The sequence below is a fragment of the Cyrtonyx montezumae genome, unplaced genomic scaffold (genome assembly GCF_038088225.1).
Source record: "Cyrtonyx montezumae isolate F1298 unplaced genomic scaffold, pur_monq_1.0 scaffold_6, whole genome shotgun sequence".
Taxonomy (NCBI): domain Eukaryota; kingdom Metazoa; phylum Chordata; class Aves; order Galliformes; family Odontophoridae; genus Cyrtonyx; species Cyrtonyx montezumae.
Window position 1 is genome coordinate 10437207 of NW_027072067.1, and position 22132 is coordinate 10459338.

Sequence of the window (22132 nt, forward strand, 5' to 3'; positions counted from 1 at the left end):
CATAGCTCATTATGTTGTGATGCTTCATTTCCAAAAATTGTGGAGATAAACTGTCCAAGTAGAGCTGTTACTTTGGAGTGGAGGGAAAAAAAATCTGTTGCTAATCCTGTGCATCTCAGTCAAGACAACTGCCCTTCTCAGGGATTAGGACCAGGTTTGTAAGAAGAATAGCCTTCAAGGAGATGAGGCATGGGCATTCTTGCAGGGAAGTATACAAGACAAGTAGTTGGTCTCCACTTCTAATTCTTGATTTTGTGTATGACAAAGACAGCCATCCCTCTCAGCTGTACCTTGTCACACTGAGTTGTCTCTAGCATTTGTTATTCTCAGATACTTGTGGCTACTCAATGATAAATTCCCTACTTCAGTGGGATTTTTACTGTTTATAACGCTCCCATGAGGGGAGAGCTACTCACAGACTGTGACAGAAAATAACATTATTAGTAAAAATGGGTTTTGTTTTTCGGCATTTCTGCAGAAGGGAAACAGGTTTGTTAGAAGTTTTGATTTGAGTAATCTGTAAACTTCAAGTTTGCCAGTTACTGTTCACTGTTACAGAGCTGTGGCCAAAAAGAAAAGTCACTTGTTATTGGAAATCCATCTTTAGGAATGGATGTCCTAATGCACATTGCCTTATTTAAGTACTTGGCTTATTATAGGAGCTACCAAAGACCTTTTGCTTGTCATAAGTGGGAGGTGGATGGCTTCTGATGAATGGTATTTCAAACTGGGAGCACACTGGATGTGCGCATATTCTGTTGCTGTGATATGGTTTGGGTTGGAAGGGACCAAAACACAGTTCTGCCTCTTCCCTCTGCCACAGGCAGGGACAGCTCCTACCAGACCAGGCTGCTCAAAACCTTGAACACTTCCAGGGATAGGGCATCCACAGTTTCTCTGGGCAACCTATAAACCTGCCTCATAATGAATGATTTCCTCCTTATATCTAATCTAAACATCTTTTAGCTTGTGACATTGCTTTCTAGTGAAAATACATCCCGACTTACCAAAGTTCAGGTATACAGAAGGGTGGTGATGATGTGATCTTTTGATAAGCCATTTGGACACATTGTCTTTTTATAGAAGAAGAAAATTGTTTTGAATTCTTGGGAAACAAAACACATCCCATTCCTTCTGTAAATCATTCCTTACCCTTTACAGCTTCACTAGCAAAGCAGTTCCTCTGCCAGTCATGGATGAAGCCTGGTGGGGACCGAGAGAAGGGCAGCCACTTCAACAGCGCGCTGCATACTTTGCTCTGGTAAGACTCAAGCTTTTGTATGAGCACATGAAGGCACTGTATAACTTTTTCTAACAGTTACTGGTGTTGCAGAGGAACATCTCCTCTTGGTCATAATCCTCATGCAGTTTGGCCTAATGCACTGTTTCTACATCATTGGAAGACAGTAAGTGATGGGAAGAATTCTGTTAGTCACTGGCCATAGAAGCGTGCTTGGACCTTGTGTTTGCTGCACTGTAGGTTGTCAGTGTACATCAACACATCTACAGATTCGTGTGAATGTATATGTAAACTTGTGCCTGGATCCAAGTTTCTGGCTTTGTTTTCATAAAACTGAGCACAAGTCTGCTCTCACCAAAGCCAAGGAGAACAGGGCTGAGTTTTAGGTGAGATAGAATCACGGGATGGTGAAATTTGGAACAAAGGATTTCCAGAGATCCCTTCCAACTGCCCTCCTTCAACAGAGCCTCTCCTTGAGCAGGCTGCCCTGGACCAAAAGAGTTTATGAGCTTTGGAAGAAGGGACAGGCATCTTATGGGGACTACAAACGTGGATTTATGCTAGGAGGAAATGAAAAGGCCCAAAGTCAAGCTAGAGCTTAACTTGGCCACTAAAGTAATAGACAATAAAAATGCTTTTGTAAATACATAAATAATGAGGAAGATAAGGAGAATCTCCATCCTTTACTGGATGTGCAGGGAAGCATGATTATGATTGATGAGGAGATTGCTGAGGTGCTTAATGTTGCCTTTGGTCTCATTCTTTATTAGTAGACTAACAGTTCTCGGGATGGATAGCCATCCCATGAGCTAGAAGACAGAGACAGGGAGTGGAGTGAAGCCTTTTGTATCCAAAGGGAAATAACAACCTACTGCACTGCTTGAACACATGCAGATCTGTGGGGCTGGACAGGATTCCAAGAGTACAGAAGGGGCCCAAAGGTACTCAGCAAGCCACCTTCAATAATTTATCAGCAGTTGTAGCTAACTGGGGAGGTCCCAGCTCACTGGATGTTAGTGAATGCAATGCCAACCTGCAGTAAGGGCAGGAAGGAGGATCCCAGGAATCCAGGCAAGGCTAACTAGCCTGTGGTTCTCTGGATCTTTTCTGAAGGAAGGAGTGAGATTTGCTTTTCCTCCAGTTCTCAGTCACCATATTGCTTTGGATCTCTTACTTATGTTTGCTTTTGGCCTAAGAATGAGCCAGACAATTTTAGGCTATGTTACAGGTAGTGCAGAGTTCGAGAACTTGCTGTGTTGTTCTGTGTAATATTTACTAATGAACTAAGTTGGCTTTGGATTTAGTGTCTACTTGGAGCACACAGATAACATCTTGAAAGCTATAGAAGAGATCTCCAGTGTTGGTGTTCCTGAATTGATCAACTCTGCCAAAGATGGATTTTCTTCTACATATCCCACACTGAGCAGGTAATTACGTCAGTAGACATCTGAATGTCACAAGATGCACAATGGCATTTTCTACTTTTATATTTATTTTCATATTTTGTAGTCTGTTATAATTTCATGTTAATACTGCTGCAGGCAATTCTGGACACTCCTAAAACATTTTTGGCAGTCCACAATAGATTAGTAAATAATGATTAGCTTTAAGTGGAGGTGATATGTCCTTGTGCACTGATACAATGTTGAGCTTTTTATTTGCAAGCCATTTCATGTGAAGGATGAGCTGTTGTCATGTGTGCTGCTCCATTATGTGCTACTGTAGCGATAGAAAGCATGCTGAAAGTCACTTTTGGTGACGTGGGTGGCTGTAAGCAATCTTGGGATGGTATGAAGTTTGCAAAAGCTTTGTATGTGGATTTGGGGTACTCTTGCTGCCAGCACAGCAATTAAGTGTGGCTTACATAGGGATAGCCAAAATTCATGTGCTTTTGGGGTACCAAAGTCATCTTATGCTATGAATTGCAAACTTGTGCACTCCCAAGGCTACAGAGAGGAGGAAGGTGTCTGTATAATTTATACTGGGGAAGTGGTAGTGACTACCCAGCATTCTCTATCTGCATGGTTGCTTGGGCTATATGTGCTTATGAGCCCTAGCCTTAATCTCCTGGGATTTTCTACTAAGCAGGATGCCCAGTGGGACAATCTCTGAGTTTCCACGTTGTTTTAGGGACAAGTTTATCCAGATGCTTGTGGATGGCTTTCAGTTTTGCTCTCTCTTTCTCCACAGACAGACGTTCCCAGTTTTCTTCAGAGTAATGATGGCTCAGCTAGAGAGTTCAGTGAAAAGCATCCCAGCTGGGAAACCATCAGACTCAAGTGAGGTAGGAAAACAAATGCAGTGGAATCATAGAGGGGAGAAGGACCTAAGCTAAACAGGATGGCTTAATAAAGATCTACAGCTTGTAAAGGAATCTATAGCTGAATACAGTCTGGGAAATGCACTCAGAGAGGTTCATTAAGCAGCCCAAACTGACACACAGGTTAATATGGGACTAGCATCCTTTTGTTACTGTTTTGCCCTACCTAAAAATCCAGTACATCAATCAGAAGCTATAAAGAGAAAACAGGTAGTAATCCAAAAACTAACATGCTGTGCAGGTGGGCTGCACACCTGCGTGGCTGCACAATATTATTTTCCAACCAAGACCTTCTAAAAGTAAGGAAGCGTGTTATCCCTTCGCATTATCAGGCGTGTGGGTCCTGATGAGGTTGGCATTGCCACCAAGTGGTTTTGCTGTGATTGATCTGCCTGTGGTAAAGCTTTGTCCCTCTGTCTTCAAAATAATTGTGCTTTGAGTACAGCAAACGCAGTGAGAGCATTCCACAAAGTGAGAGGAAATGCACCATTTTGGGTTACTGTCCCCTTGCATCCCATTAGGTGCAACTGGAGAAGCTGCTGAAGTGGAACATCGCTGTGCGGAATTTCCATATCCTCATTAACTTGGTCAAGGTGAGGATCTGTGGTGACAATGATGTGTGATGTTTTTCTGGTTTTGCCTTGTGGTTCCCAGCACAGCCCAGTGTACCTAGGTTTCTGAGCACATGGGAAAAATGTGAGGGACATTGTGCTGGTGGAACAGCCTGGAGGTGGTAAATAAAGGCTTGTAACCTGTGCACAAGGGTTTCCCTTTAGCTCTCTCTATTTCTTACAGCCTGCACATCTTAATAACATAGTTGTCACATAAATAAAAGTCTGTACAAAGGCAGAATCAAGCTTTTTCAAGTACAGCTCATGAGTTCTTGTGAATTGAGCTTTTGTATAGCAGCATTCACTGGAACCCAGCCTGCACTCCACGTTCTCTCACAGCACCAGTCTTCTGAGAGCATAAAACGATAGAGTTAACTCGGTGTTTTTTCTGCAGTCCACAGCAGCACCGTGGTACAGTCCCAGCACTTGCTGACACCTGTGTGCTATGTCAGTTCAACTGCTCACAAATTCATTATAGCATTGGTGTCCGGCAAAAAATACATAAGCAAACCTGGACTAGAAGAAAACCAGAGCAGAGCTGAGACCACCTATTCAGTTCCTTTGCTTGTTGTTAGACCACAGCTGTGTGATAACTGGTGCCTTCTCCCAGCTGGCACTGTTAACATAATAGCTTCACTATTTCCTCTGAAAGACATTCTTTTGCACACCACAGTTTTGCTTTGCTACGTGGTTACTTGCCCATCAGCTGGGCTGAGTCTCTCAGTTCCCAGGCTATTAAGAGCCTCAGAATCACAGAGATGATTTTGTGCCTCCCTGCTCTCTTTAGATGACTGAGTAGCCATCCTGCAGAGCATTTGTCTGACAACCATTACATTTCTGTAAACGGGAAAAAGGGAGCACATTTGAAGATGCTCCCTTTCAAAAGTTGAGAATGGATATTGCCTTAGAACAGGTGTCACATGCTAATGAATGCCATGCAACAGAGGACTATTTTTAATTGTTTGCTGTGCTTGATTATTTCCTTGAGTCTTGCAGACTTATCTGGCTCTTTTTAACTCTTGCCCACATAGGTGTTTGACAGCAGGCCTGTACTCAGTATCTGCCTGAAGGTAAGCAAGAGAGCTGCTGAAGCATCAGCTTTTCTGAACTGTTACTGCCAGTGCAGCAGAGAAGTTACTGAATTCTCTGCAAGGAGCATATATACCTTTATATTCCTATACTCTTCCACTTACTGTCCTTGGATGGCTCAACCACAGAGAATTTGCTGCAATTGCCACTGCTGGCTTAAGCCCTTTCCCCTCTCTCCTTTCCCTGGAGCACTTCAAGTCAGAGAAAACATCATCACAACAAGCAGGTCTCCCTTGGAGCCCAGGAAGACCATGAATCTCCCTGCAACTCTCCCTTTTACGACCAGGATTTCTATAGTGACTGTAATTTTTAGTTACATTCTATTGCCAGTTTGCTAGTAACACCAGGGATGTGTACAATTACGAGACTGTATATTTTTTAGTCTCTTTTCAGTGATTCAAGTGAGACCCTTTACTGAGCCTGTGTATTTCATAATAGTTTTTTTGCCAAATGAGAACAGTCTCCAGGGTAGCTTGAAAGAATGTATGGCTATCTTACATGACTTCCTGATGATTCTTTGAAAAGGAATTTAAACTTGCCTTTTACAATATTTCTCCTTTTTGGTAGTACGGCCGTCTCTTTGTAGAAGCATTTCTGAAGCTTGCCATGCCTCTCCTGGACCATAGCTTTAAAAAACATAGGGTAAGTGCTTTGGAAAGAGAACTGTCTGGACCCAGTTGGGAAACACGACTGATTCTGTTACACCTTGACGTAACACACTTGTGACACTCAGTGAGCGATGTGTCTGATGTCTCCAGCTGTTTTGTGCCCTGCTTCAGTAGTCTGTCCAGTGCTCCCTCAGCAAGCACTACTTCCCAGCTTGCCAAGAACCTTTGGCAAAGCTGGATGGCTGATAGCAGGGGAAACCCTTTCAATCTCCTCCAAATACCATCACCACAGTGGTGTCCCCCACAGAGTGGGAAGGTCACATTCAACAGTTTGGTGAGGATTTGCAGTCCAGAGGGAGAATGTTTTTGCAAAAAAGTCTTCCAACTGCAGATGTATAGTCTTCACCCACAGATGTTGTACCAACCTTGGTGTACCACAAGATAGACAAGGACAGTCTCAAGTTCCCTTGTCTTTGTTGCAAGGAAATGCCCCTTTACTGGTGAGACTTTTTTGCTTCACATCTCATCCAACCCACTAAGAAATAACCATTTCTATAGCAAACGTGAGCTCCTAATTGCCCCTAATTGCTTTCATTGATAGGTTATGTGGTCCTACTTCAGTTGCCATGTGCACAGTGCAGTTCTCCTTTGGGTCATCATGTTCATCTGATGATTTCTGAGTTGTACCTTTAGAAGTTTTACTTAGACTACTGCTCCTGCATTAGTTCTTTTTTCCCTTGTGGAAAAAATGCTTTGACAATGATTTGCTGGGCTATGTTTTTATTGCAGGATGATGTGCAGAGTTTGCTGAAAACATTGCAGCTGAGTACCAGACAACTCCATCACATGTGTGGTCATTCTAAGGTATGCTCCAATTGCTCTGCAAACTGCTCTCATAAGGAGGTGTTATCCTTTTCCCTGCTTTTCCAGGGCAAAGCCAGGTTCTGATTGCGGTCTTACAGTGTGTCAGTTACAGCAAAAGCTGTGAGAGGAGATGAAATAGTGATGGTCAATTGCCAAAAAGCTGAAGTATTTGAGTTGGAAGCTGCTTAATTGGATGTCTGATCAGGATTGCATGCCCTGTTCAAAAGGACAGGTTCTTGACATCTTCTGTTGCTGGCACCTGCAAGAGGGTGTTTCTGAACACACAGGCCAGGACCTTGGAAGCCTGGTATAAAGTACAAGTGCCAGATTGGTAATACGTGAGAGAAGCTGTGGCAAAGATCTCCAGCCTTGTGAGCCAGAGAGTGGACAAGGAGAAAACCATACTCAAAATCCTCTCTAGGTGTCTTCTTGGTTTGCTATGGTCATGTCAGGGGAGAGGGCAAAGGGAAAGGACTACGCTGGTGACACCCAGCCAGTCTACCAGCCTCTCTGTATGGGAGTGAGGGAAAGAAGGAAGGACTGTTGCTCTGCCTGCAATGTAGGCAGTCAGTGCTTGTCCCAAGAGAGACAATCACAGGAGAAAATGCTGTTAGAAGAAATTTCATGAGTGCTGCTTTGTTCCTCAGAGGTCCAAGAGCACGTTTCTGAGAAAAGCTTTTCCACAGCAGATGAAGGAAGAAAACCATTAAGCATGGTTTGCTAAGTTTAGTCCAGAGCTGGCACCAGGAGCAAAAAAATCTAGCTGAAAAGCAGAACGCACCGTTGCAGCTGCCAGCATAGCGGAGAACCTGTCCAGTCAGCCTGGTGAACTGGAGCCTGGCCCAAGCCCTGGACATGCTAAAAAGCAGTTCTGATATTTTTAAAATTGAAATGCTCATGCCCACTAAAGTCTCAATTCACCCTGTAATCAGGATAACTTCAGTGCAGCTTTCAGTATTGTACTGGCCTTTGCACTCAGCCAGGATGTACCCTGCCGTCCCTCTTGGCCTATAAGCAGTTAGTGAGTACTTTTGTTTTAGCACTGCGGTCTGATCAGGTCTCTGTGCCTAATGGTTTTGGCCAAAATGAGAGAAGAAGAATTTCTGGGGACAGATTTTTGCAAGTGAGAAGGTGTTTTGTTGAGTCTTCAAACAGCCTGCATGCAGCTGGGCGGTTCCAACACCCAGGGAGAGCAGTGATGTTGGCAGTGTTGTTACTGAGGTCACTCCTGAGTAGGTTCTGGTTGGTGCCTGTGATTGCCAGCTCCTGCCTGTACACAGACCAGAGAGCAGATTGCTGTTGGTACTCAGTTACTTCTTCCCTGCTGGTAGCAGATGAAGGAAGGCATACATCCCATGCAGCTAATGTAAAGAAGCTAGGTCAGGCACAGAGCAAGAAAAGATTGCTGTTTCTCATTTTTTCGTCTCTGTGCTTGGCAATCTGACAGCTTCCTGATGTGATGGCTTTGCAGCTATCTCCCTTCCTAGGCAGGTGGCTCAAGTGCTCTGTAGTACTGCCTTTTGCCATGGACTTGGGGTCACGTGGCTGTTCATTTCTGCCCTACAGAGACGGCTGCTATTAGCTTGCTCCATCCCACCTATGTAGCCATGGCTTGGGCTAGCACTGCTCTCTGGAGCTGCTACAGCAGCACGTAATTTGCCAACGCTGTTCACCTCCCAGCCTGGGCCTGTGGTGCTTCAATCTTTCAGGCTCTTAAGTCTAGGCAAGAACCAACCGGACCCACGCTGTGCTGTTTTCAGATTCACCAGGATCTCGGTCTGACCAACCACGTGCCTTTGCTGAAGAAGTCCCTGGAGCAATTTGTGTACCGCGTGAAGGCAATGCTGGCCTTCAACCACTGCCAGGAGGCCTTCTGGGTGGGCATCCTGAAGAACCGGGACCTGCAGGTGAGCGCTGCCGCGCCCTGCAGGGCGCTGAGAGCTGTGGGCCGGTGCTCACCGCGTGCAGGCTGCTGCTAAAAGCCCGCGTAATGGTGGCTGTGTTACAGCCGCAGCACCGTGCGGCCATGGCTCAACCCCAGAGGTGCCGACTCGGTGCTACGTCCCGCCCGCTCAGCGCAGCTTTTTCGCCCTCCGCTCAGGGAGAAGAAATCCTGTCCCAGGCAGCGCCGGACTCGGCGGAGGAGGACGACTCTGCGGAGAGCGGCGCTGAGGAGCAGCACCACAGCGACGGGGCGGGGCACTGAGCCCGCGCCCGGGGGGGGGGGGGGAGGGGGGAGCGCGGCGGCGCGCACGCGCGGGCGGCGGCGGCGGCCATGTCGGTGCAGGAGGACCCGGTGCAGCGGGAGATCCACCAGGACTGGGCCAACCGCGAGTACATCGAGGTGATCACCAGCTCCATCAAGAAGATCGCCGACTTCCTCAACTCCTTCGGTGAGAGTCGGCGGGGCTGGGGGCAGGTGGGGCTGTGGGAGGGGCCGGGCCGGGCGATGACCGCCGCTCCCGCAGACATGTCGTGCCGCTCCCGTCTGGCCACGCTGAACGAGAAGCTGACGGCGCTGGAGCGCAGGATCGAGTACATCGAGGCGCGGGTGAGCAGGCGGCGGGGCGGGGCGGGGAGCGGCGCGGGCGGGGCTTGAGAGCTCGCTGTCCCCGCAGGTCACCAAGGGCGAGACGCTGACGTAGACGCCGCCGGAGCCCCGCGCACAGCCGCCGCCGTCCGCCCCGTCGGAAGCCCGCCGCCCTCCTCTGCCGGCGGGGCCGCGTTACCGGGGGCCGCGTGGCGCGGAGAGAGGGCCGGGAAGTGCCGCTGGGGACCCCCGCACGCAACGCACATCTCTTCCTCCTCTTCCTCCTCCTCCTGCTATCCGGGAGCTGAGTGGCGAGAAGCAAGACCCTGCCCTCCGCACCGCCCCCCTCGTCTATCGCACTTTTTCAGTGGGAATCCAGAGCTGCAAATTCACTGTTCTTGTTCAGCGTTTTGTTGGGAGACCATGGGGTTGGTGGCAGTAAAGGTCTTGTTACTTCCCAGCAGGCTCAGTACGTTATTGTGCAGCTCCTGGTGCCGATGTGACACCCGGACCTTTGTGCTTCCTTGGTATCTCCCCACTGGCAGCCCTGACCTCAGCTGGTTGCTCCCCAGTGCGTGTTCTCCCTTAAGCTCATGGTTTCCCCATCCGTAGGAAGCTTTGCTTTTTGCTGTCAACATGAGCAGTCTTCTCCAAGCCATCTCTCAGCTGTGTAGTGAGCTGTGGGTGCCCATGGAGGCAGCAAAGGGCATCAGGTGGGGCACATGTGCTCTCAGGGCATGAGCCTGGCCACTCATCGTGCAGGCAGGGTGCTGGGTGCTGCCTGCAGGGCTGAGCTGCGCCCTCTCCATATCACGGGACTTCAGTAGTTCTCAAGGGCTCTGCAGGACTGGGCTGCCTCTCTGTGCCCACAGCTCTGAGGAGTGGGACTCGTGGCCTCTGTGTGAAACCTGTGCTCGGTTCTGGCACAGCCCAGAAGCATTTGCTGATGCTCAGAAGGAGTCTCCTGTGCTCCACATTGTGCCCACAGCCTCCTGTCCACATATATTGGTGAGGTCCCCCAAAGCCTTTCCTCCTCTAGGCTGAGCAGTCCCACCTATTTCAGCCTTGGTAGGGATGCCCTGGTGTCTTCACCGTCTTTGTGGCTCTACTTTGGACTAAGGATGTGATGCCACATCCTTAATGTAATGTCAGGAATCCACATTCAGGCTTTCTGGTATGAGTTCATGTATTGTACAGCAGGAGATTGATTATATGCATTTTCCTTGCTACAAGTCTTTTGTAGAGCTTATTTTCATCTGCTGCTGTATCCTCAAAGCATGCTTTCGTTTGGTCCTGGGAGAGCTTGGACAGCCTTTTCACCTCTGGTTGTTAATGGCTGAGCAGCCCATGACTGTGTCCCGGAGCCTGGTATAGAAGAAAAGTGAGATATACAGAGACTAAGTTCAAGCCCTGTGCCATAGAAGTTACTGTCTCTGAGTCAAAACATTCTGACAGACAGGATGTGTGGACCAGGGGCTCTCCATGCACCTCTTGCTCTCAGAACCTTGGTGTTACAGCGCTGGACTTTGAGGAAAGGTAAGAGAAATAGCCCTGCACAATTTTGAGTTTAGAGGGGAGTTGCCATTTGTCCCTGCTAAATGCAATGCTCTGGGAGTCTCTGAAGGTTGGAGGAGGTGGTCCCTGCTTCCCTCGGTGCCAAGGCCCTGGCTGCAGTGCTCCCCAAAGGAAGGGCTGGCTCTGCCTGCTGGGCACAAGGGTAGGGAAAGGTTCTGATTCACTGAGCTGTTTTTTGTCACTTGCCAGAAGCTGTCTGCAGAAAGGATGTGAGACTTGACTTCAGTGCCTGTAAAAGCTTTGGAATGGTCCCTCTCTGCCCAGCAGTTCAGTACATCCTTGTGCATTCATCCTTGTGCATTTTTGCTTTACCTGGCACAAGCAAAAAGCCCTTAGTTGATGATGGAGCCCTCTGTCTGGAGTGTAGGAAGACTCTCATCAGTGTGTTCTGGAGCAGAAGTTTCTATAAATCGTATCCTGGCTGCTGACAAGGTAGAGCAAGTGTGTGGGATCCTGCCATCAGCTCACCTCCATCATGTTCAGGGGAGATCTGTCTCTTAGCCCTGTATGCACAGAAAGAGCTTAGGAAATCTCTAGAGGACACTTGGTCTGATATTTGCCATGACTGAAAGCACTGTATATTTCAACATAGCAGAACTTGAACAGAAAACATCTGACTTTGTAGGAACAAATGGTCAGCCCATTCCAATGCTTGACCATTCTTTCAGAGTAGTAGCATTTCCTGATGTCCAGCCTGAATCTCCCCTGGCGCAGTTTGAAGCCATTCCCTCTAGTCCTATCTCTAAATACATGAGACAGGAGGCTGCCTGTGATATACAGCCCTCAGACTGTCGGATATGTGACAACACTTAAGCACCAAGGCAGCCGTGGTGCATTATTTCTCTGATATTTGGGTGTCAGATGATTTCATCTTGAAGTTCTAGGGAGACCCCGAACTGAGGATCTGGGAGAATACAATGGCTTTGCTGTGGTTCTCACTCTAGTTTATTGCACTGTGCCCAAGAAGCTAGACTTTTTCCTGGCTAGGGCTAAGAGAGGAGGTAATAGCGACCAAACGCCTTATTGAACAGAAATCTCTTTTCCCAGTCCCATGCATTGCTTTTAATCCCATCCATCGTTCCCCAGGTGCTAAAAGGCAGCACTTTTGCCTTCATCTCAGTAGACACACCAGGACCAGCTTGGTGCCTAAGGATCCAGTATGGTCTGAGTTCCGGACAGATCTCATGTACAGCAAAAACTGGCTCCCATCAGCTCACTTCATCACTTGATCCAGGGAGGTAACATTCAGATTTGCCAGCAAACTGTCTCTGACACACACTAAAAAGTATTTTTTCCAGGGAAGGACTTAATGTGATCCTTTTATGATTTTTTTAATATCTTTTTATTATTATTATTTCTATAGCACAAGATGTGGAAGAAAATACTTCAAAGTAATCCTATCTTCTCTCAGAGGAGAGAAGCAAAGGGTTCATGATTAAATGGAGAAAAGCTTTGCTTCTAGGATTCTGAGTTCTGGGGCGCGAGCGGCGGTGGTTCGGGATCCTTGCCCGGCCAGGTGGGTGCCGGGGTGTCCTCGGTCTCTCGGGGCTCCTGCTGTCTGTTAGCCGTCTGCTGTCGCTGCGGCGTTTTCCGATGCGGGGAGGGGCGGGGCCGTTCCTGGGCCGCCGTGGGCCGAGCCGAGCCGGTAGCGCGGGGCTGGCCTCGCTCCGGCCCCTCGGGAGCCGCCAGGGGGCGGTTGCGGCCGGGAGGGGCGGCCGGCCTCGCTGCCCGGGTCCCGCTGCGGCCCGAAGCCGGGCTGAGAGCCCGCAGGGCACGGCGGGGGAGGCGCGCTGAAAGCAGGGCGACCCCAGCCGCGGAAGTCACGCGTGGGTTCGGCGATCCGCGCTCCCCCGGTGTAGTGTCCGCTGGGGAGCTGAACCCACGGCCACGCCGTGTCCGTGCCTAATGCGCGGCGTCGCCATCACGCGCGGGCCCCCTCTCGCTTGTGTGGGGCCGCCCCTCCCGCTTGCACGTGGTGCAGCGCCGTGCCTCGGGCCCTATTGGATACGGCTCTGCGTCCGAATGGGTTTTGCTTTTAGTCCGCTCTTATTCGTCCTCCCACATTGTTCTTCTGACAAAGAAATAAGCGACTGTGACAAACACCCGCTACCCCAGGACAAAACCGAATCCAGAGCATCCCTCCCCCTCCGCCCTATCCCCAGTCCCAGCTTCCCAATGATGGCCCGTGTTAATGGATACGAAGGGCCAGGCCTGCCGGGGCAGTCAGTCCCTGGGCAGGCACAGCTCTTGTGCCCTCACATCTCAAGGGCAGGCTGAAAGACACCGACACCAACACCAAGCTGACTGGGATTCGGATCCCCAGGGTGTGCGTGTCTGGGAGAAACATCTCCACATCTGTCAGCGGTTTACGGGCTGGTTCGGCCCGGTTCCGTGACGATTGCGGCGGGGGGACCCACACACCCACGCCCCGGGACAGTGGAAGGGGGAAAGGGGAAAAGGGAGATGGGGCTAAAAACAAAACAGCGACAACGATATAAGGAGGAAAGGTAGTTTATTAAATAAGATTCAGAATGCAAAAGAACACAATATAATACAATAGGAACTGAAGCTAATAAATCAAATACAAATGAGTGTCTGATAAACCGAATGCGTTATGTGAAACGCTGAAGGCGTGACGGCGAGGGAGCAGCCGCTGCTGGGTCGATCTGAAAGCAAAGAGAGTCTGTGTCTCGTGACACGGGAACAGTTTGGATCTTTCCCTCTGAACGGACGACGGAAAGGAGTCAAAGCGGCGCAAAGCCCTCTGCGGTACGTAGTTCTTCTCTTCTTGGACAGCTGTACCCGGAGCTACCGGTGATCTGTGGAGCAAGAGCTCTTCAACTCCCAGTGCACAACATGACGTTGTGGTGTGGAATACCAATAACAAATCATACACCACCGTGACGACATCTCCGCAGAGCGCGCACTTGAAGCAAAGAGTCGCTGTGCACACCGCGTGAGCGTGAGCGGGGCCTGGTGCTGCTGAGCGCCTGCCGTGCCCGCGGGGCGAGGGGAGGCCACAGAGTACTTACCAGCGGACCGCCCAGCTCCCGGCCCAGCGCACAGCCGCAGCCGCCCCGAGATGTCAGAAGCGGCTGTTCCCGCGCCGGTGTTGGGAACGGCTGTTGTCGTTCTGGGCCCGCCGACGTGGTAGCGGGGAGCGGCTTCGCCCCTGGTCTGGCCCTCGCCGCCTTGACTGGCTCCTGCGGCCTCTTTGGGTCCGGCTCTGGGACTCTGCAGCCCGCTGTTCATGAGGGGAGCGGCTTCGTGTCTGGGCCCGCTCTCCCCGCTTGGACCGGAGGTTGCCAGCTGCCCGGGAGGGCCTTGAGGACCGTGGTGCCCCCTGGCTGGCAAAGTCCAGGGCGCTGCTCTGAGGCGCCCAGCTGCTGCTGCTGGAGGTGCTGTGCTGTGGCGCCTCGGAGCCTTGGGATGGCCCCAGTCCCTTCTGGCTGGTGGTGCTGGAGTCATCGCTGTCCGAATTACTGCTGGAGGCTGTAAGGGGAGGCAGGAAGCTGAGTGGGATGGAACTCCAAACTCTGGATTGGGACAGGCTCCCATCCCTCCTGGGCCAAAGGGACTGGAACAAGGCCGCCCTGAGCACCCACTGCCAGGCCTCACCTGGCCCCAGCCCAGCAGCACGTGGCTGTTTGCCTCTTACCACTGGCTTCTCCAGCACAGACATTGCACACCCACGTTGCTTTGCTTTGACGCAGGTTGGAGCAGCACCGATGGATGCCTTGTGCAGCGCAGGAGCTGCAGAGGAGCAGCTCCCAGGGCCTGGGGAAACAATTTGTGGCCCTGAGGACAAAGTGCCCTGAGCCAGGGAGTGCCCAGCACAGCTCTGGTGCACACACAATGCTCCCCCAGCCTGGGGTGAGGCTGTGATCACATGCAGAGACCCAGAGGGCTGCTGAGGTAGCTCACCCCTCTGTCTCTGCCTCTTCTCTGCCGTATTGGTAATGGCACTCACTGGCATTGCAGCGATTGTGGCTCTGTGGTTCAAATTCAATATCATCATCATCGTCCCACGTTGGAAATCTGCTGGAGAAAGGAGCGAATGTGGTAAACACGCACTGCCCCAGGACTAAACCTAATCCATGGCAACCCTCCCACTCCACCCTATCCTCAGTCCCAGCTTCCCTATGATGCCGGGGCCCGTGTTAATGGATACAAAGGGCCAGGCCTGCTGGGGCAGTCAGTCCCTGGGCAGGCACAGCTCTTGTGCCCTCACATCTCGAGAGCAGGCTGAAAGACACTAACCTGGCTGGGATTCGGATCCCCATGAAGCGCATTTGAATGAAAAAACACCCTATTTCTCTGCAGAGGGGGCACTTGAAGAAATACATCCCTGCGTTCATGGCCTGTCCCTGCAGCAGAAACACAAGCAGCGTGAGCATGAGCGAGGCCTGGTGCTGCTGAGCGCCTGCCATGCCCACGGGGCGAGGGCAGGGCTCCTACCTGGATGCAGGCCCGGTGGAACCAGGCGTTTTGACAGGCTGGGCACACCATGGTGCTGTATGACACGCAGTCCCCCACGGGTTCCGTGCAGATGATGCAGGTGGTGTCTGGCGCTGGCACTGCCTCCACCTCCTGCTGCGGGCGGTGCTCTCCGCAGAAGGACCTGCGGGAAGGTGGGAGGAATGGGCAAGATGAGAAGCACTGCGAGGAGGGCAGAGGAACGGGAAGGAGCCCCACAGGCCTTGGCTCTGGCTCTGGCAGGCTGCCGGGAGGTGTCACAGCGCGTCCCTCCCTTCCTTGGCTGGTGCTGACAGCAGGGGTTGGGGGCTCACAGGCCCTCGATGCCTGGCGGCCCTTACCTGAACTCATCGAAGTACTGGGTGACGCATTCACCCTCCGAGGCGCAGGGCAGATGGAAGCTGCGGTCACAGCCTGCCTGAGCGCAGGTGATGGAGGCCCCCCTCTTGCCACAAACGAAGCAGTTCTGGAAAGAGCAGAGCAGAGCAGCCCCCATCAGTGGCAGGCTCAGGACCTGCGCGGCAGGCCCCGCTCCTCTGGGCAGGGCACAGGATGCGGGCACGACCTGGTGGCACTCTGCAGAGCTGCCTGCTGAACAGGGCTTGTCTGCGAGAGCGGGACTTTCTCCTGGAGCTGGTTGGAAAGGCTGGGATTCCTTTCCTTGGACCAGGCTAAGCTCGCCAAGCCTGTTCTGGACAAAGCTCCCTGTTCCCGTCAGATCCTCACCGTCTTCTCTGCCTCCGAGATTATGCATGCGAGGTCAGGAACACTTGAAACTTCATTTATGTTCTCTGAAGTTGCTTGTTCAACAAGTTTGGTAGAAAATACCTGTATGAGAGAAGAACTTGACCTTGTAAGGGCAGGAAGGAGAGAACCATTGGACGGAGGAAGGTGACAGGATCAGTGAGGGAACTCACCACACAAAACTCATGCAAAATCCACTCATTCAAGGTCACTGTGTGCCCATGGATGTCTGGATCGACATCTCCCCGGCCACACAGCACGCATTCTGCAGAGGAGAGAGCAAGAGCAGTGAGCACCTTGCCAGTGGGGCCACAGGTGCCTCCGAGGATTGTCCCAGGGGCCTGCTCTGTGCCGTAGCTGAGGGGCAGGGCCGAAGGCCATTGAGGGGGAAGGGGCACTGCGGGGCTGAGGAGCAGAGGGGACCTGCCCACGGCGGCTGGGGAGACCCTGCCTGCCCGCATCTCCCCTCTCTGCCAGAGGCAGACCCCCCCCAGCACCCCTCTGCCCAGGTGCAAGGAGCTGTGCTCAGGGATGATTTACTTTCTAACGGCTCGCATGAGCTCTCACGCTTCTCTGTCCCTGTGGACATGGTGCACGTCGATGATGAGCACTCGCGGAGTCCCTGTCCCGGCAGCGCCTGGCTTTCTCCTCCACACGCTCCTGTGCCAAACCTACAGGAGAAGCGGGATGAGGGTGAGCTCGCAGCTCAGGCCCCCGAGCGCTGGGGCCCCCTCCTCCCGGGGCAGCCTCAGACAGCCCCTTCCTCGCTGCGCTCTGCGCACCTCACCAGCTCGCACTGAGCTCGGCCTGAGCCCGGCGGCCCTTCCTATGCACCCCACCCTGCGTGTCACAGTGGCCGCTCCCTGCCACCCTTTGTGACATCATCACACCTCCCAGGAGCTGAGCTCAGGGCCCTGGGCACCCAAGCAAGATGGCGGCGGCTCTTGCAGCCAGCGCAGAGTGAGGGGCCCGGTGCCGGACGCAGCCCCGCTGGAACCCGGCGTGTTTGCGCTGCTGAAGGCACTGGGCGACGCATCCACCCTCCTGACACCGCCGCAATGCTTCCGGGCCTGCGGCGCCATCGAAATCCCAATCACGCCTTTACGTGTTTCCGTGACGCGCTCGAGGCTTGCTTGCTTTGCTAGTTTGCTGCTGACTACCTCTCCTTACAACTAATGGCTGCAATGATCACCGAGTCCCACCGCCCGCCCGCCCCCCCGCACCTGCCCGCTGCCCACGTCCCTCGGTGCCACATCCCCACGGTTCTTGAACGCCTCCAGGGACGGTGACTCCCCCAGCTCCCCCAGCAACCTGTGCCCGTGCCCGACCGCTCTTTCAGCCAAGACGTTCTTCCTCACATCCAACGGGGACCTTCCCTGGCACGACTGGAGGCCGTTCCCTCTCATCCCATCGCTGTTAGCTGGGCGAAGAGGCCGACCCCCACCTCACTCCAACCTCTTGACAGGGAGCCATAGGGAGCAAGGAGAACTCCCCTGAGCTTCATTTCATCATTAGCATTCATGTTACAAGGCTAACAATTGCCTGCGCCTCTTGGTACCCACACATTATCATTAAAGACTTTAGGATTGACAGTAAATCAGCATGAATGTGTTATTTTTGTATGTTTGACTCTAATCTGTAGTCAGTATTTCTCTGGCAGTAGATTAAAACAGCAAACCTCTGGCTTAAACTTAGGGTGGCTATAGGCCAGGAGTAGCAGTGTTGTTGTGGGTGTGTTCTGAAATAGAAATGAATGCTGACCCTCTGAGGTTTCTTCTCTGTGAGCAGCAGGGAGCAGCCTTTGCAAAAACAGTGTGTCTGCCCACCTCAATGGCACGGCTGAGGCAGAGATACACAGAGGTGAGTCATGACCACCTGTGAGGACATACGCACACAAATGCTCTCAAATCACCTAAACTTTCAGATTTTGGGCTCAGGGCCTCCTTTTACATGACTGAATCCTCGTCATCAGGGCTCTGAGCCTGTTTGGGATCCAAAGATGTCATTGTATTGCTTACACTTCCTTCTAGACACCCAAGCTGTAATTTTCAGGGTGCAATGTCTTGTCTTAGTTTTAGGCTCCACCATTTCATTTTAGGATGCAAAACCTCCTTCTAGGTTCCCTGTGCCTTACTCAAGAGGAAAACCCCCTCTTTTTGAGCTCCCAAATTCTTCTGTGAGCCATGGCCTGAAGTTTAGAGCCCAAAGCCTCCTTTTAGGACCAAACACCCATTTTCAGGTATTGAAGCATCATTTGGGGGATCCACCCCCTTAGCTGGAGTGTCCAGAGACCCAGTTCTAAGTGCTAAGGCCCCATGTCAAGGTGGAGACCATCATCTTGGGGGCACAAAGATGTGCCCCCAAGATGGGGCTTGGGTCTTCTCAGGCTCCAAATCACTTTTTTGCAGACCCAAAGGCACTGTTGTAGTGTTCTGAGCCTCTTTTGGAGCGCCCAGTATCCCTCCTGTAGGACCAAAGCTGCTGCTTTTAGTTCAGAAACTCATTCTTGGTTCTCATTCTTTTAGAACCCAACATGTACTTATTGGCCCCAAGCCCTTTTTTGAGTGCCCAAAGCTTCATTTCCGTTCTCAAGGCCTCCTTTCTAGTGCCCCAAGCCGCATGTTGGAGGCCAAAGCCTGATTTTTAGAGCTCAAAGTCTTTTTCTGGCTGACATTTTGAGAGCTCTAAAGCACCACTTCAGGTCATCCAAAGCTATTGTTTTATTGCCCAAACCTCCATTTTTAATGGCTAAAGCCTCATTTGCACAGCCCTGAACTTCAGGTTCATGCATTGGGCTGGTGCTGGCCTGTTTTGGAGCCTGGAGAAGCCGAGCTGAGCAGGAGGAGATGCACGAGGGGCAGAGCTGAGCAGAAGATGCTCGAGGAGCAGAGCTGAGCAGGAGGAGATGCCAGGAGTTTTCCAGGGTGCTCAGCTGTCTCCCTAGGAGGAGTGCCACCACCGCCATACACTGCAGAGCCTGGAAAGGAGCTGCCAAAAGCTGAAGCCTGATGGCGGTGGTGGCCTTGTTTCTCTCAGGATCCGCGCTGTCTGTAGGGACTGTGAAGAGATGGATCCACTGGGGTCTCTCAGCACACTGTGAAGGCCTGAGGTAACAGAGGAACGATAACAGTCATATACCTGCAGAGCACCCGGCCCACTCCAGCCATTACCCCATCTCTGCCTATCAGCAGGAGAGAGCATGGGACTGGCATGTCACCTGCTGGCTGCCACAACATCCCACTCCCTGGCTCACCCTTGTAGATGTCCTCTCTCTCATCATGGTGCTGATCCCTCTTGTGCTGCCCAATGAGCCCTGGTGATACACAGCCCTGTCAGCGACCCCAGCTGCTCCCTGGGTGCAGCACTGAGGGCTGGGGACAGGGGAACCTCAGCCTCGTGGCTCACCTATGAACCTCGCAGCCTCCCGCCGCAGGGACTCCTGCGGGCTCTGTAGGTAGAGCAGGCTCTGGCCCAGGTAGTCCTGTCCTGCACTCTTCCTCCTCTCGGCCAACTGGAGAAGGAAAGGCACAGGGTCAGCTCAGGGAGGCCCTGGCCCTGTCCCTGGGTGTGGGAACGTGCGTACCATGCACTCGCTGATCTGCGAGAACTGTGCCATCTCTGCCAGGTGCTCCAGCCGCCTCCAGCGCAGGAACCGTGCGGCACCAAGGAAGGCTTCCTGGGAGGCCTGCCAGACAGCTGAGATGCCACTGCAGCCCAAGCGGCAGCAAAGCCCGCGTCCCCCAGTGCCCCTCCACGGGGAGGACACGGCAGCAGGGGCTGACACCGCCACGGGCTGCGGTACCCCTGTGTCGGGGGGATACCGTGGGTGCATCATCGCCGTCCCCAAAGGAACGCAGTTCCCACCTTGGCCACGCTCTCTTCCTCATCGTGCAGGTGCAAACACAGCGAGACCAGGCTCCTGTACACCTCCTTCCGCATCTTCTTCTTTTCTCTGCCCTCCACAAAGCTCAGCGTGTCGAGGAAGAGGTGGATGGAGAGCTGCCGCACCGTGCCGGACTCCTGCGAGGGAGGAAGGAAGGACGTCGGTGCCGGCAGCTCCAAGCCCACGGCGAGCAGGGCCAGCACCGCCGATGTAGTGGGCCCGGGCACGCTGAGGTCGCTGCCACATCCCTAGCGAGCCGGGCTCCCTGCTCCCCTTACGTCCTCGAAGAGCGCCGGGAGATTGCCGGCCAGCTCCAGAGCCGCGAGGCTGAGCTTCCTCCCCTCCAGAAGCCGCAGCAGGGTGCTGAGCACCGGCAGGGCCACGGCGCGGGCACCGCTATCCGCGTCCTGCAGCTGCTTCGTGATGCACGGCAGCAGGCCGAGCATTTTCCTCGCCTGCGGGAAAAACGTCCCTCTCTTTTGGTACGGCGGAGACCGTCGCCGGCGCGGAAGCGCTCCAGCGGCCGCGGGACGGCGCGGGGCCGGCAGGCAGGGCGGTCCCACACAGCCCGAGGGCAGCGGGCAGCGAGGGGCTGAGCGGAGAGCTGCCCCTGCTCACCGTGTCCTGCCTCTTGCTGAGCTGCAGGACGCCCCTGAGCACCAGCTGCTGCGTGCCCGCGCTCCGGCTCTGCAGGTGGGTGCTGAAGACGCTCACGACGCGGCGCAGCTCTTCGCCGAGGTCCGCGCACTGCAGCATCTGAGACACGCGCGGCTCTTAGCGCTGGATCCGGCCACCGGCTCGGGGCAAGGACGGCGGGGCGCGGCCACGCCCGGCCCGAGGGCGGCAGGGCTGCTGCGGAGGTCCCGCAGCCCCACGTTCGCTGCTTCTGCAGCCGCTGCTCACCTCAACGAGGAAGACCGTGGCCACCGTCTCCCCGGAGCAGAACTTGGTGCTGAGCAGCTCGACCAGCTGGTGGAAGATGGGGACGCGCAGAGCTCTGGGCAGCTCCCTCATCACCCTGGCAAGGGTGAGAAGGCACCGTCAGCCCCGAGCCGGGCGGGCGCAGCTCTCCTGGCTTCACGCCGCTCTCACGCTGCCCCGGGGGCCACGGGCTCTGCTGCTGTGGCAGCATTTTGTCCGAGAACTGGGAACACCCCTAGCAACCGCAGGGAAGGGCTCTCACCTGGCCACCACCTGCACACCCTGGAGGTGGGTCACGGCGCTGAGAAGCGCGTCCCAGCCACCCCCCTCTTGAATGGCCTCCATCTGCCTCTGGAGGCCCACACTGCAGAGCAGCACTTTCAGGGAGTGCACCGCGGCCCTGCAGGTGGAGAATGGTGCGGGTCGCACTGGGAGCCCCAGCACCGGGTCCCTGGATGCATCAGGGGAGTGGGGATGTGGCACCTGACGGGGGTGAGCTGGTCCTGCCGGTGCTCCTCCCAGAAGATTCCCACCTCCTGCAGTGTCAGCTCCGTGGTGAAGGACACTTGGTAGAGGAGGGCCAGGAAGAGCTGGGGGAAAATGGTTTCTGCCTCCTTCAGGATGAGAGGCAGCTGCAATAGCTCAGGGATGGTCCTTGCTGCCTGCAGAAAGTATCCCAGTGCCCCAGGGCAGCAACAAGGCTTGGGAGTGGACAGGGAAAGGAACTCAGGCTCAGCTGGACAAGTAAGGAACTCACAGCCAGGGCGAGGACACGTGGCCAGTCCTCGATGGATGGGGATGTACGCTGCAGAGAATGATTTGTGAGCACTTGGAGCAGCTCCTGCAGCACCTTCTCCACGGCTGGGGGCTCTGAGAGCATTGCCCTCCACATAGTGACAGCGGCACTGCGGGTTCCCAGGGCTGTCAGCGTGGCTGCCCCCACTTGGCTGACGGCTTTGGGGTGTGGAGGGGAGAGGAGCCCTGAGGGCTGTGGGCCCCGTACCTGGTGCAGGTTGGGGAGCAGCCCAGCAGGCTCCTAACCACCTCCCTCGGGTGTTTGCTGGCCAGCACAAGCAGGGCCCTCCCCAGGCTTTCAAGAGCCGGCTCAGCTTTGATGGAAGGCAGGCTGCTGTAGATCATCTTCACCATCTTTTGCACCTGGAGGGGGACACACGTGAGAATGTGTGCCAGATCCAGGGAAGGAGCAGAGCCCAGAGGGCTGGAGCTGTGGCAGTATCAGGTTCCCACCTGCCCTGGAGGGAAGTGAGCCT

General features: G+C 53.5%; 4 protein-coding genes across 4 annotated transcripts in view; 2 read left to right on the forward strand and 2 right to left on the reverse strand.

Moving 5' to 3' along the window:
• Positions 1 to 8938, forward strand: part of FANCD2 (FA complementation group D2) — a 40778-nt gene extending 31840 nt beyond the window's left edge. Inside the window, exons 34-42 of the mRNA XM_065749699.1 lie at positions 1162 to 1261; positions 2545 to 2667; positions 3431 to 3524; positions 4082 to 4153; positions 5203 to 5241; positions 5828 to 5902; positions 6658 to 6732; positions 8493 to 8639; positions 8834 to 8938. Of these exons, the coding sequence (XP_065605771.1) occupies positions 1162 to 1261; positions 2545 to 2667; positions 3431 to 3524; positions 4082 to 4153; positions 5203 to 5241; positions 5828 to 5902; positions 6658 to 6732; positions 8493 to 8639; positions 8834 to 8938 (830 nt within the window). The remainder of the gene's footprint in view (positions 1 to 1161; positions 1262 to 2544; positions 2668 to 3430; positions 3525 to 4081; positions 4154 to 5202; positions 5242 to 5827; positions 5903 to 6657; positions 6733 to 8492; positions 8640 to 8833) is intronic.
• A 35-nt stretch (positions 8939 to 8973) lies between these two features.
• On the forward strand, positions 8974 to 9722 carry BRK1 (BRICK1 subunit of SCAR/WAVE actin nucleating complex). The gene is made up of 3 exons (XM_065749908.1): positions 8974 to 9125; positions 9201 to 9283; positions 9351 to 9722. The coding sequence occupies exons 1-3, from the start codon at positions 9008 to 9010 to the stop codon at positions 9375 to 9377; spliced, it is 228 nt and encodes a 75-aa protein (XP_065605980.1). The 5' UTR covers positions 8974 to 9007; the 3' UTR covers positions 9378 to 9722.
• A 4200-nt stretch (positions 9723 to 13922) lies between these two features.
• LOC136057132 (PHD finger protein 7-like) lies at positions 13923 to 16724 on the reverse strand. The gene is given in 9 exon segments (XM_065749700.1): positions 13923 to 14329; positions 14496 to 14614; positions 14762 to 14875; positions 15098 to 15283; positions 15285 to 15458; positions 15655 to 15779; positions 16040 to 16141; positions 16231 to 16322; positions 16598 to 16724. Coding segments are annotated over 9 exon segments (1368 nt in total). The 5' UTR covers positions 16647 to 16724.
• A 217-nt stretch (positions 16725 to 16941) lies between these two features.
• Positions 16942 to 20696, reverse strand: LOC136057133 (maestro heat-like repeat family member 5). The gene is made up of 8 exons (XM_065749701.1): positions 20559 to 20696; positions 20219 to 20395; positions 19922 to 20077; positions 19641 to 19742; positions 19463 to 19568; positions 19311 to 19370; positions 17281 to 17477; positions 16942 to 17127 (listed from the first exon to the last, which is right to left on the reverse strand). Exons 1-8 carry the CDS (start codon positions 20694 to 20696, stop codon positions 16942 to 16944), a joined length of 1122 nt encoding a protein of 373 aa, XP_065605773.1.
• Between the last annotated feature and the right edge of the window lie 1436 nt (positions 20697 to 22132).